The sequence below is a fragment of the Suricata suricatta genome, chromosome 7 (genome assembly GCF_006229205.1).
Source record: "Suricata suricatta isolate VVHF042 chromosome 7, meerkat_22Aug2017_6uvM2_HiC, whole genome shotgun sequence".
Taxonomy (NCBI): Eukaryota; Metazoa; Chordata; class Mammalia; order Carnivora; family Herpestidae; genus Suricata; species Suricata suricatta.
In genome coordinates, this window is record NC_043706.1 from 118,254,762 (window position 1) to 118,269,322 (window position 14,561).

The window sequence follows — 14,561 nt, forward strand, 5'->3', positions numbered from 1 at the left end:
CGCGGGTGAGGCCGCGCTGCGCCGCCGGGGCGGGGGCGGGTTCCAGCCGAACCCCAGCTTCACCCTGCGATGGGAAAGCACTTCCGACGTAGACAGTGCCACAAATGCACACCAGGGGGAGCCGCGGAGCGCGCGAGTTCCGGCTTCCTCCTTTGTCCCGTGTGGGAAGTGGGTCAGGAGAGTCTGTGATCGTCCTCAGTTACGTTGCGAAAGTAGCATATGGGAGGCCCCTGCTGGCCCGTATCCTTAGTTTTTAGCGCACCTCCTCCACCTCCGCCTGATCCTCCCAGGCACACGCCACCAGCTGAGAGCAGGCTCAGCGGATGTGACCTCTCCGGCCAGTCCGACAGGACCAAAAGCACTTTTAAGGGGACGGCCTGCAGGGTCACCCCCATACCTGCTAATGGGTCCGCCTTCCTCACAGTCTGCATTCAGGCTGTGGGTCGTAATTAGGATGCCCTTGAGCGGACGCTTGGAGTCTCCCCACAATTTCCATCATGAAATTGATCAAGTTCTGCCCCTACCTTTTGTTGTCTCAGGAGGAATACACATATTTGCAAGTAGTTGTTGGAGGTTCAAGTTCTCGCTGGCTCTGTCTTTTTCTCTCTCTTTTTGAACGTTTATTTTTGAGAGAGAACATGCCTGAGCAGGAGAGGGGCAGAGAGAGAGGGAGACTGAGGATCCAAAGCAGGTTCTGTGCTGTCAATGCAGAGCCCCATGTGGGGCATAAACCGGGGGAGCATGACGTCGGACGCTTAACCAACGGAGACACCCAGGAACCCCAAATTCACTGTCTCTTTTCAAGGACTAGACTGAAAGGCGGGGTTCCATTCTTAAACTTTCTTCTTTTAATGTATAGCTTATCTGTTATTTATGCACAGAAGCTCTGTGAAATAATTCATTGCATAATGTCACCTTTTGATAGTTGTTCTTGTTTGGCTCTAGAGCTGAAAAAAAATTATGTGATTTCTAAAACTCAGAAGGGAGAGACATTTATTTATATTTTCACCACTTAGCTCTTTATACCCACCAGTTAGGTTGAAACTCATGAGTTTGATATTTTAAATTAAATCCTTTGTAAAAACTTAGGAGTTGGTATTTTTTTTTTATCAGTCCTGTTTAAATTGAGTGTTTTTCCTTCCTCAGTCTATGTAACAAATACACCTTTTAAAAGATACTTGTAATTCATTTTGGGCAGATAACTGACCTACTCAGCACTTTACCACCTAGCATGTGGTAAATACCATCAAGTATTTTGTTTAAAAATCCCATGTTGAATGCATGTCAGGTTTATCGGCAAGGCAGTGTGATGTAGAAGGAGCAGAGCATCTGGGGTCTGTTTGCGGAGGTTTCTTACCTGGAAATAGGGATGATGACACCTGTTTGGGAGGTTTATGGGCATGGTACCCTGTCTGGCCATAGAGTATGAATTCAACTATCTCTCCCCTTTGTTAGGGCTGTGTCTGGATCCCAAGCCTAGGTGAGATAAGTTTAGTATTTCATAGTTGAGGTGCAGTATAGAAAGACAGAGATGGAGAGCACAGTCCTGATCATTTTGTATACACGGTCTCAACTTTAGGGAGAAATTTGTGGTAGTAAAATCAGGTACTCAGTCCTCAACAACCTGTCCCCTTCCCTTTTGACCTTAGCCGTTCCCCTGGCAAGTTCAAGAGCATGACCTGATTTTTTTTTTCTCCTTAGGCTGTGGAACCCTTCTAATATTGGATCAAAATGAATCTGGGCTTAGACTTTTTAGAAGGTAAGGTGGCTCTAATGATTAAACTTACATATATTATTCTCTTTTGCTATTAAAGGCTTAGTATAATTAGATTTTGGATCTTTTTGATCAGTAAAATATTTTTTAATTTTTATTTATTTTATTTTTTTGAAATTTTATTTTATTTTTTTTACTTTATAAAGTTTCATATTTTTTTTAACATATGCAATTATTTTCCATCATTTACAATACAGTAGTTACAATGACACTCCAAACAGAAAAGCAAAGTAAAAAATCAAAACACCAACTTCTGTTTCATGTAATTAGACTTATACAGAAATTAGAAGGGTAAGTAACAACTAGTTAATCACCTAATTTCACAGCTATGTGAAGTGGCGATCGTTATATAGCAGCTTATCTATGATACATTCAAGATAAATGATAAATTTTTTCATTTTTAAATTTGCGGTAGAAAAGAAACTTCAGCATTTGCCTCTCTAGAACTTATTTTTGCCAGTAAGCTGTGATTATGTCATTTTTCTTCTAAAGCCCTGTCTCTTAGTGTCCATTTGTACAGTAGAAAACTTAAAACATAAAAAAATATATAAATTAGTAACTGTGTGACAGTTCTAACTTTGCTGTCTTCTTCACACAGTTTGGTTTTACGCATTTAGGAGCTAATTATCCATTTTGTGAGTTATCTAGCACTGCTTTGCGTTTCTTGTTTCTGTGACTGTCTTGACTGTTGAACTCATTAACCCCTCCATCTGGGTCAGTTCACGTCAAAGAAAGGAAAGGAAATTCTGTCGTGAAATAATGGCCTGCTCACAGGTGAAAGTTTTATGTGAGAAGTTGGAATTATTGGTCTAAATTAGTATTGTGAAATGCCTGCTGCTCCCTCCTATGAACCACAACACACACACACACACACACACACACACACACACACACACGAAACGCAAAACAGTGAGCACCCAGGCATGGCGGCACGCCATCATCAATAGTGCTGAATTTCTAGGTGGGAGACCAAATTTTAATCTAGCTTCATTGTTTTCTGGCTGTATGACCTGAGATGTTCCTTTCACATCTCTGAACTTATTTCTGCGTCAATCAAGTTCTTGCTCTATTTCTCTTCCACAGTTGTGAAGACCATGTGAGATAAATATTACATGTTAAAATATTTGATAAACTTGAAGAAAAACTATAAAATTATGGTTGCTATTTTATGTTCAGCTGCTGTGCAACTAGACTTTTAATTTTACTTGTCCTGGTGTAGCTTTGACTGGAATGACGGTTTATTTGATGTGACCTGGAGTGAGAACAACGAGCACGTCCTGGTCACCTGTAGCGGCGATGGCTCGCTGCAGCTCTGGGACACCGCCAAAGCCGCAGGACCGCTGCAGGTCTACAAGGAGCATGCTCAGGAGGTAGGAAGGCAGTCTTTCTGGGCTGATGGGTTTTGTTTTAGATGAAATCCAGCTGGGGATGGAAACATGGGGACAAAAAGTTTAAGCTGTAGTATTTCTTATGACCCAGCAATAGCACTGCTAGAGATTTACCCAAGGGATACAGAAGTGCTGATGCATAGGGGCACATGTATCCCAATGTTCATAGCAGCACTGTCAACAATAGCCAAATCATGGAAAGAGCCCAAATGTCCGTCGACTGATGAATGGATCAAGAAGATGTGGTATATATATACAATGGAGTATTACATGGCAATGAGAAAGAATGAAATATGGCGGTTTGTAGGAAAGTGGATGGACCTCGAGGGTGTCATGCTAAGCGAAATAAGTCAGGCAGAGAAGGACAGATACCATATGTTTGCACTCATAGGTCTAACAGGAGAACAGGAGAAACCTAATGGAGGACCGGGGGAAGGGAAGAGGGAAAGAGAGCTGGGGAGAGAGAGGGACGCAAAACTTGAGAGACTATTGAATACTGAAAATGAACTGAGGGTTGAAAGGGAAGGGGGAGGGGGGAAAAGAGGTGATGGTGATGGAGGAGGGCACTTGTGGGGAAGAGCACTGGGTGTTGTATGGAAACCAATTTGACAATAAACTATTTAAAAAAAAACTTCAGTATTTCTTGTGTATGTTAGATGTCGTTTGTTATTTGATTATTCAAACATTAAGTACATCTTGGCCACAGGAGCTAAGAAAGAAGAAAAGGTCAAGCTTCTCATTGGACAGTAAAAACGCCTCCAGTGGTAGGTATGCTCTGGCGCCATCTGCTCCAGAGAGCGCCATCTCTTTCTTCCCGCTGCAGGGGATGCGCGCCCTACTCTGCCTCAAGGTGGAAGTAGGCACACTTTTCACAAAGGCATCACAAGATGCCTAAAGATTTTCGGAATATATTGGAGTAAGAGTATCAAATACAGATCATGAGATGGAGTTTACTGAAGAAATTTTAAATCTAAGCCAGTTCATGTGTCTAGGTTCTGTGTGTATGAATATGGGTAGCATAGAAAATAGTTGGGTTTTCATATCCTTTGGGTAAATACCTAGTAGTGCAATTGCTGGGTCATAGGGTAGTTCTATTTTTAAGTTTTTGAGGAGCCTCCATACTATTTTCCAGAGTGGCTGCACCAGTTTGCATCCCACCAACAGTGCCAAAGGGTTTCCCTGTCTCTGCTTCCTCACCAACATCTGTTGTTTCCGGAGTTGTTAATTTTAGCCATTCTGACAGGTGTGAGGTGATGAATCACTGGGTTCTGCTCCTGAAACCAGTACTACAATGTATGTTAACTAGCTTGAACGTAAATAAATACATTTAAAAAAAAAGGAAATAGTTTGTTTTTCAGTCATATAAAAATACGTATATATTTTTAATGAATGTGATGGGAAAGACATTCCTTTGTGGAGTTTTGCCTGACATATTTCAAAATTTTCCTCAAGGTAGCAGTAGATCTTTCAAATGAAAACTTTCACATTTACTTTCAGATTTGTGTCTACTACAGTACCTGGCCCATAGAAGGCCTTCAGTGAATCCTTATTAGATGCAAGAATATTAGTCTTTTGTGATAAAACGATTAGTTGTGTGAAGATTCCAGAAATCATTTTATAGCTATACCTATTGATAATCAATATTTCTAAGATTGTGGCTGAAAATAATGGAAAGTTTTAGTTCCTCCATTTTATTGTGAAGCTTCTTTGAATAAATGTGGTTATAAATGATCATGTGTGCGTAGAATCACGGATGACAACTTTGGTAATCAAGGAACTTTAGTTTGAGAATGTTCAATACAACAATCCCCACAGAGTGGCATGTCTAAAATTTGGACATTTTTGTGGTACCTTCACGATTTTTGCTTTGTTTTAGTATCACTGATAATTAATTTAGCTTTTCTTCTTTAATATTTTTCCCCTCAGAAGGCTTTTTCTTTTCTTAAACCTTTAGTTCTCTGTATTATTTATCCTCCTACATTCTAGGGCTTTATCCAACCGTGTCATAAAATAATACATCTAGTTACGTTAAATGGTATATATTGATTTAATATATTTTAAAATTTTATGTTGTCATTTTACTTATCCTAAAACCTATATCCTAAGTTATATTTCGGAAGCCATGAGGTTGATGGCTAACAGTATGTACATTTATTCATTTTCAATGTAAAAATAAAATGTAATGAACAAAATAAAATGTATGTATCCGTTAAAATCATCTCTTGTACAACCAGTGGTAGGTGTACTACTTTCTGGGAAAATACTGTTCTAGAACGTTCCTGATGATGGTCACTCAGCCTTTACTTCATCTCAGTGAGAGTGGATTTCACGGTCTCATGAGATGACTTATTTGACTTTTAGATTTCGCTAATGGTTAGAAAATTACTGTCTCAGGCCCAAACCTACTTTCTATCAACCAATTGTTGTTTCTAATGCCTTTCTCTGAAGTGATGAGAACTCAGTCCCCTTTTTCCAGAAGGACTCTTGAAAGTGATCACCACGACCCTCTTACAGTCTTTCCGCTTCCCTACTGGGCATCTGTGATTCCTTCAGCCTCCTTCAGATTACATAGCTGTATCTTTTACCCTCCCGGTAAATTCCTTTGCATACTCCTCTTTTTCATCATCACTTTTGGTGTTGCATGCATTACTTATTCCAGAAATGTGATGATCAGTGCTGAGCTCTATAAGACCTTGCCACCATGATCTCAAGCCTCTGGTGCTAATAACATTAACTAACACGGCTGGCTGTACATTTCCTCAGCCATGTCATAGTGTTGGGTTACTTTGAGTCCACTTGTAAAACACCTTGATCTCTGTTACTTGAATTGCTATTAAACCAGATTTATATTGTTCTTTAATTATATAACTTTTTTTTGACCTGAAGACATCTTTGTGGGTGTTTTCTTTCAGACTATTATTCTAGGTTGTCCTTCTTTAATTTCTTTCCAAATGCAATTTTTGATAGCACTTGTATCCAGTTATAATGCGTTGGTTGTTAATGTGATAGAAAATATAACTAAAGTAAATTCAACAATCAGAGTTGATTATCTCACCTAACCAAGTATATGGAGGCAGAATGGGTCCTGGCTTGGCAGTGCCATCAAACACCCAGCTTCTCCTTGCCCTTTCACTCTATTATCCTCAGTGGATATTGTTTCCTTCTTATACTGCTTATAGTTCCAAATAGCATCTTAGTACCTTTCAAGGCCAAAGGGCAAAAAAAAGTGAATGTCCCTGCTTGGGACTTCTTTTGAGGAAAAGCTTCCTCAGAGCTCCAGAGCAGACACCTCTTCAAATGTCCGTAGCTAGAGGAACATCCTATGCTGAGTCGTAACTATGTCACTTATGAGGGAAGGAAGCCACCGGTCCTGCCTTTATCTCACCAGGATTCAGCCCTGGGATGAGGAAGGGACAGAGCTTCCCCCCGAAGGATAAAATTAGGGTTCTGTGAGCAAAGAAGAAAGGGGGATTGGCTCTTAGAGAGCCAACCATCGCCATCTGCTATAACATACTTCTTGTCTTTCTCACAGTCGTTAGTAAAAATCAGACTGTGCCATGGAGGCTGATGAATAGAGAAGCATAGGATTCTCATAAAGGCCATCCTCCGTGAGATTGTTAAGAGAAAGCATTTATGGTGATCAATTTGAAACTCAGTTATTATAATACCAATATTTGTCATTTTAAAAATGTTTTTATTTAATTTTGAGAGAGAGTGACAGAGCAGGAGTTGGGGAGGGACAGAGAGAGAGACACACACAGAATTGGAAGCAGGCTCCAGGCTCTGAGCTGTCAGCACAGAGCCTAATGCAGGGCTCGAACCCACAAACTGCGAGATCGTGACCGGAGCCAAAGTCGGCCACCTCAACTGACTGAGCCACTCAGGCGCCCTTTGGTATTTTTCATTGAAGAGAAATACAGCATATATTCAAAGCATGTCTCTTATACCAAATATTCAGAAACACTTAAAAGGACTTAAGGTCCTTAAGGATTTAGTTTTGAGGAACTAATGAATATTTATTGAATAAATTAGTAGGTGAATGATCATAGCTGATTTCCTTTTTTATTCCCCACCGGCAGGCATGTTCAAGAATAGCAAACAATGGGTCTTTTCCTCCCATGGGTGATAGTATAGACTCAGGATGAGTAAGTAAGCGGCCTGGTTTCAATCAACCTTGATTGAATCCTAGCTCTGTAACTTACCAGCTCTGTGACCTTGGGCAAGTTACTTACTTCTAAAACTCAGATTCTTTATTTCCAAACTAAGAGGAATAGTAGTCTGTGTCTTAATACTTAGAACAGAGCCAGCCAGCACTAAATAAATGTGAGCCATTATTATTATTTGATCTTATTATGTTAGGGATAGAAAGACACAGAACAAGTTAGGAATCCTTTACTTACTCATTTCACCACTTGATAACTGAGAAATGTCCAACACTCAATTTTCAGATAATCAGATGAAGGTGTGCTGAAGTGAAAAGGAGAAATCCAAGACCTAATAATTTTAGGCCTGAGGAATGAGGACTTGGTGAAATGAAAAGAAAGAAAAACATGGACATTTACTGTGTGCATGACTTCTAAACTTAGCATCAAAGCAAGGATTGGATTCTTCTCTCTTATTTAAATGGTGTTAGCCGAGGCCATTATGTCTTTTGAGCCTCATAAAATGCCTTTGGCTTAACCTGCTGCTGAATATATAATAGGAGTGGAAGAACAGGAAAATTTAAAAAGATCCAGCAAGAAGGAGAATAGAGGGTAACTGAGAATTTTGTTTCTCTGCTTCACAATGTACAACGTGGTGCTGTGAAGAGTGGGTTAGGAGTGACTTTCAAGGCCACGTGGACTCAATTTAATGTTTACATTAACATCTAGTTCCCAATGTGCTCATTACAATTTTTTAAAAATAGTTCACATTTGTTTTCATTGTCAAATAATAAGCTTATCAACTTGCTGAATTTTTTAAAGAAAGATATGACCCACTTAAAGTGCTTGGTTATGAAAACTTACCTTTGAGGTAAGTATGCAGCTATTGATACTTCATTGTGGAGAAAATGTCTTTAGCTAAACATTTTGTAGTGATGATGTGCCATGTGGTTAAGACCTTGTTTACTTTAAAATAATCAGTGACTTACTCTTGTGAGAATGCTGGCAGCTGAAAAGTTTATAGTGATGGATGCCCATAGCAAATATTAATGCAGAATGACAATGAATCATGCATGTAGTACCAGTTTGTTCCCTTTAGAAATTGCATTTATGTTTAAAATTACACAACAGACTTGTCAGCTAAAGAGATCTGTCTTTCCTTTTTCCTTCCCTCCCTCCATTCCTTCTTTTCTTCCTTTCTTCCAGGACACAATTGAACTTGATATATTTCCTTATTTGGATTTAGTCATGCTCAGACATTTGTTCTGGATTAGGTCACTGCAATAAGATTTTTGTTAAAATTTAGAATAAATTTGGGGCGCATGGGTGGCTCAGTTGGTTGGGTGCCTGACTTTGGCTCAGGTCATGATCTCACAGTTTGTGGGTTTGAGCCCTGCGTTGGGCTCTGTGCTGGCAGCTTGGAGCCTGAAGTCTGCTTCAGATTCTGTCTCCCTCTCTCTCTGCCCCTCCCCTGCTGGTGCTCTCTTTCTCTCTCAAGAATAAATAAACACTAAAAAAATTAAATAAAAGTTAGGATAAATTTAACTCTCCTCCCCATAGAATTGTGATTATGGCAAAAAATAACTTACAATTACGTGTCAGTGAGTCTTGTTGGATTTTACTATGAATAGGATGTAATATCCTTCACCACTTTTCAATCCTTATGTTTAAAAGCATTCGCTTTTTTTTTTACTTTGTTTAGTATTTTAAAGTTTGAAATTGTATTTAAAAAGCTAGATCTGTCCATACTGGTAGCACATGGTTTGTGCCAGGCATATGCTAGTCATTGAAGTTGCAAATACGAATAAGACTCAGGTGCTAATCTCTGGTAGTAGTTCTGGGACATGCAAACTATTCAATGTGATCATGTTGAGAAGAAGCACCTAGAAGGTACAGAGAGAGGAAGCAAGGACTGTCACAAAAGAGATGCCATTTGAGCTGAGTCTTGGACAGTTAGCAGGAATTCACTGGCAGCCCAAAGGGAAGAGGGCAGTGTTAGTAGAAAAGAGCATGTGCGCAGGTGCGGGTCTGTGAGAGAGCACGACATGTTCAGGCAGTCACAGGCCCTTTGGTGTGACTAGCGCATAGAGTGCATGTGCTGGAAAGCTGGGAGACGAGGCAGGAAAGGTGGGTAAGGGCCATATCCTGATGGGCCTTACATGCCTGGCCGAGGATTGGACTTTATGCTTTGAATAGTCAGGAGAGAGATGGATTAATTGTGTAGGTTTGGAGCCACACACTGTGGGCAGAAAACAGGACATACACAGATGTGTAAGTATTAACTATTTTCCATTTAGTCCAACTTTCCCAGATGTTAGGTATGACTAGACAGTAATTTAGGTACTAAATTTTTACTCTTTGAAATGAAAAAAAGTAGAAAGTGCATGTCTTTTTTTTTTTTTAATTTTTAACGTTTGTATTCATTTTTGAGAGACAGAACTAGTTGGGTGAGGGCAGAGAGAGAGGGAGACACAGAATTCGAAGTGCTGCCAGCTCAGAGCCTGACATGGGGCTCGAACCCATGAACCACGAGATCATGACCTGAGCTGAAGTCGGATGCTTAACCAACTGAGCCACCCAGGCACCCCAGAAAGTGCTTGTCCTAACTCAGTGGTTTTCAAACTTTGCCACATATTAGAATCAGCTAGGGACCTTTTAAAAACCATGCCCAGGACACAGTGTCTGGTGGTGGGAGCCAGCATCAGTCAGGATTATTTACATTCCAGTGCACAGCAATGTTTGGAAGCCGCTGCTTTAACTTAATAGGCATTCAGTTCTAATGACCTTATTATGTATTTTGTCTAATATTTTGAGGGTTGTAGATTCAAGGTGTAGATTTTAAAAAACATGTAATAAAATGCATCATTTGATTTATCTTGTGAAGTGGTAACCTCAAAGCTTTAAAACTTTTTTTGAAAGAAGAGGAAGTGATAGTTTTAAATAGATGGAAACTGCAATGGAATATTTTTGGGTCATGAATGACTTTTATGCATGAATACTGCTACTATATATGTAGTCTCTCTGTCGTGTACTCATTGTGGGTCTCAAACACTGTGCCTGTCTCTAAAGCAGGTTGGTGAGTGAATCATACCTAGAAATTAGAGCCCGTATCTCCTACTTTAGATCTAGTAGGAAACTCATGTAGGAGAATGATGCAATCTTCTTTGATAATTTTAAATCGTGTGAAACCAGAAATTTTTTTTAGTTTAGCTATAATCTGATATCCTATTAAGTTGTCCTATGGAATTATTGGCAGAGCTGTTTAAATATATGTAGTACTTACATTTTATGTAAATGTAATGTGAGACAGAGAGGAATTTTATATATGTTATATGTATATCTCTGCATATATTTAAAAAAGAAACAATGGAAAGATAATCCAAAAGCTAATAAAAATGCTTACCTTTAAAAAGCGTTGGGAAGAAATCAGGGGAAGTGGGGGACAAGGATGGACAATTTTTCCAAATATAATTTGTATTACAGTTTTGATCTTGGAACAGTTGAGGTATTTTACAAAATTTAAAATCACAATTTAATTAGAAAAGAAAAAAACTGCTAAAAATTGAAAACAGGCAGAAACACATTTACATAGTGATGTATCAAATTGGCATTATAAACAGGTGTTAAAAATAATTCTTTCAAGTGACTTTAAAAATACAGTATTATGATTGTCTTAATGAGATATGTCTGATAAACACACAAAAAATTGCAAGGAAGTTTTAAACTGCCTTCAGAAAGATAAGTATTTTTATTTTGAAACTCTCATATTATTGTAGGTTACACTATACCAGTACTTATGTTATTAGAAACCAAAAATTTTTATGTAAAAGTAATATGAGAATAAAGAAGTTAAATAGAGACATTTAATCTTAAAATTGAATGGGAAATATCTTTACAGACTCATTTATTTTTCTCTGTTTAAAAAAAGTACATATGTTCTGGTTCTTTGGACTGTAAAAACCAAGAAGCATTGTCAGCTCAGTCTCAGTGACCTCTCTAGTGCTGAGATTATTGCTTCTAAATACCATTTGTTACTAAAATGAACTGGAGATCTTCGGAGAAATAGTCAATTCCAGGACTAGCAGGAAGTATACAAGATGAATCCAAGACATCTTCTTGTGTCAGAAGACTAGGAAAGGCCACAGGGGTCACATCAGACATTTAGAAGAGATCATCTGAAGAGGCTCTCATTGGCCAATGATGGACAATTTCAGCATCAAAAAGAATGACAGCAAGGAGTTGGAACACTACACACACAGAGAGACGCACACCTATGTGTATATTTCTACACATCATGTGGAGTCGTAAACGTTAAAAAACAACAACTGGTCATCACTGAAGATTACTAGGAAAATGGACTCATTCTGAAAATTGACAAGTAAATATAAAGAATCAAGGCATTTATCCTGCCTTTCCAATATGAGATTTATTGTGGGGTAATTGAACGGTTGATGTGGAAAACTCATAACAGAATTCTGACTATTAAATGCAGAAGGAAGAGCACAATTAGAGAGTCACCACTTAGGGGCGCCTGGGTGGCTCAGTTGGTTAAGCCTCCGGCTTCGGCTCAGGTCAGATCTCACGTTTGTGGGTTCGAGCCCCGCGTCAGGCTCTGTGCTGACAGCTAGCTCAGAGCCTGGAGCCTGCTTCCGGTTCTGTGTCTCCTTCTCTCTCTGCCCCTCCCCCTCTCATGTTCTGTCTCTCTCTGTATCAAAAATAAATAAAACATTAAAAAAAAAAAAGATTGAGAGTCACCACTTAGTAGCCTTTAATGAAATAATGATTGTAGGCAAAGATTGTCTATGGATGCTAAAACATTAATTTAATATTTATATATCTTTTGAACAATTTTGAGATCACTAAAAGTGGGTCACTCAGCAATTATACACCTAATACAACAGGAAGCCTAAAACAGGTTGATCTGAATTTAATCAAACCTCTAGACCTAAAACTTCTAACTTAAAGGAAATGGGACGAGTAGAAGAAAATGTTAACACCAGGAGAGACAGTTAGCCAGATCCAGAATGTAGATGATTCTACAGGGCCATTAGCTTTGTTTCTTCAACAGTTATACGTGTCTTGGGGAGGAGGGGTGGGGAAAGCCAGGTGGGAGAGGAGGACTTTCCTAGATCAGATCTAGGAAGCATAACAACTAAGTGTAAAACGTGGATTTTGTTTGGTTTTTTGATTCAAATAAACCAGCTGTAAAAAAGACATTTTTGAGACAGTGAGAGAAATAAGAATGTGGACTGAGTTTTGGATGATATTAAGGAGCCGTTGTTCATCATGTTAGGTGTGAAAATGGCCTTTTGCTTATATAAAAAAGAAAAACATCCTTATCTGCTTAAGTATTTATGAGTGAAGTGGTCTGATGTTAAAATTCTCCAGCAGTCAGTCAGTCAGTCAGTAACAAGACAGAGGAAACAAGGTGGCCAGATGTTGATAATTATGGAAAGTATGCGATGGATACCTGGGGATTTATTATAATATTTTTTCTTTTATGTGCATTTTAATATTTCTAGAATGATAAATTTAAAAAATTGTTTCACATTAAAAGAAATATGTAGCCTTTTCTAACTGCTCAGTAATTAAAAGTCAGTGTCCCTTTCCTTTGTATTGATACAGATAAGTATGAACATTCTGGACATACTTTTTATTTGATGGTTTTTAATTAAATAGACCAACTTAAAAAGGGCAGCACTCTACAGTAGATTTAAAGCGGGCTCTTTGGGAATTGATTTCAGTAATAAAATGTGTCCTCTCAAACCGTGGTTTTGATGAGGTTCAGATTTCATAAAGCAGCGCAAAAATACTGTTCAGTGTTTCTTTTTCTTTTTGCAGTTTCTCAACTAATTTTCTTCATCGCTGCCAAGAGTAATTACTTAAGATAGGCCTTTGGAGGACCCTGCTTTTCAAGCACAACTGCACACTTCTCTTCTTTTTTATACTTAATTTGACCACTAAACCATGTCCACTGTTTGAGTGGGAGTGGACAGGGGAATTGGGAATCGGGAACTAGACTGATGTGAGGTGTGCTCTTCGTTCAGCTTTGTTTCTCTCTCCCTTCGTTCATTCCAGAAACTTCGATTAGCCCTACCATCTCCAAGGGACTGTGTGAAGCCTAGTGGGGAAGATGAAGGAGTTGGGAATGGTCCTTGCCCTGCTGGAGTCCTTATCCTTTCTAGGGAGGGAGACTCGAACTGCTGGGGATCTAATTTATAATGTGATGAGTGCTGTGAATGTGTGGAGTGCTACGAGAGGAGAGGGCCTTGTCTGGGGAAGGGACCAGGATGGCGTCCTTCAGGCTGAAGGGAGAGTGGGATTTAACGGTTCAGGTGGAGGGGCACCGGGGGGCTCGGTCAGTGGAGCGTCTGACTCGATTGTGGCTCAGGTCAGGATCTTACGGGTGAGAGAGCTCCAGCCCCACATCTGGCTCTCCTCTCTCTGCCCCTCCCCTGCTTGCTCTATGTCTCTAAACAAACAAACATAAAAAAACAACTATGCAGGTGGAGAGTCCAGAGGAATAGGGTTAGTGGCAAAGGAAAGTGCCCCCATGACGGGGAGGGGCTGAGCCCGTGTGCCTGGAGCAGTTAGCATTTGGGCTGTGATGCCAAGACCGGTGGAAAGATATTGAAGATTTTTAAAAACTTACCATGAACTATCTCATGTGTATGACATATATGTAAGAAGGAAACACATCTAATGACTGCTTGCTTATTCATCATCGAACTTAAGAAGTAAAACACTATCTATGCTGTTGGAGCCCCTGCTTACAGATGCTATCTTCTACTTTTTTCTGATTCTATCCTTCTCCCTCCTTTTTTCTTTCCTCCCTTCTTCCCAGAAGTAACCACTAATTGTGAATTTCTATTTCTGTTTTCTTTGCTTTTTACTTTTACTACGTATGTATGCATTCCTAAATCCTTCATAGTTTTGCATGATTTTGACCTTCGGGTATTAAGCAGCAGCATGGATAAATGTCCGTGTTGAGTGAAGACAGTAAGTTGCAGGAGCCACATGGTGTGAAACTATTGAAGAGCCTTCTATGGGGGAAACGACATTTGTGTTTGTATGCAGGGCGGATCATGGACTGGAGGTGAGCCAGGATGGATGGGAAGAACAACTGAAGGATGCTACAGTTTAGGTGGTGGGTACGTGGGGGTTGATGGCTATATCCTCTTAAGAGAAATTATGTACAAACTTGGAACTGTGGTCCTTTGGGATCTTGTCCCTCGTAGTTATTTGATCTTTCTGTTC

The 14,561-nt window shown here is 39.5% G+C and overlaps 1 protein-coding gene across 1 annotated transcript in view; it reads left to right on the plus strand.

Annotated features, from left to right (window-relative positions):
• PEX7 (peroxisomal biogenesis factor 7) overlaps positions 1–14,561 on the plus strand; it is an 85,550-nt gene that overhangs the window by 286 nt on the left and 70,703 nt on the right. The window contains exons 2-4 of the mRNA XM_029943235.1: positions 291–445; positions 1,702–1,759; positions 2,994–3,144. Of these exons, the coding sequence (XP_029799095.1) occupies positions 291–445; positions 1,702–1,759; positions 2,994–3,144 (364 nt within the window). The remainder of the gene's footprint in view (positions 1–290; positions 446–1,701; positions 1,760–2,993; positions 3,145–14,561) is intronic.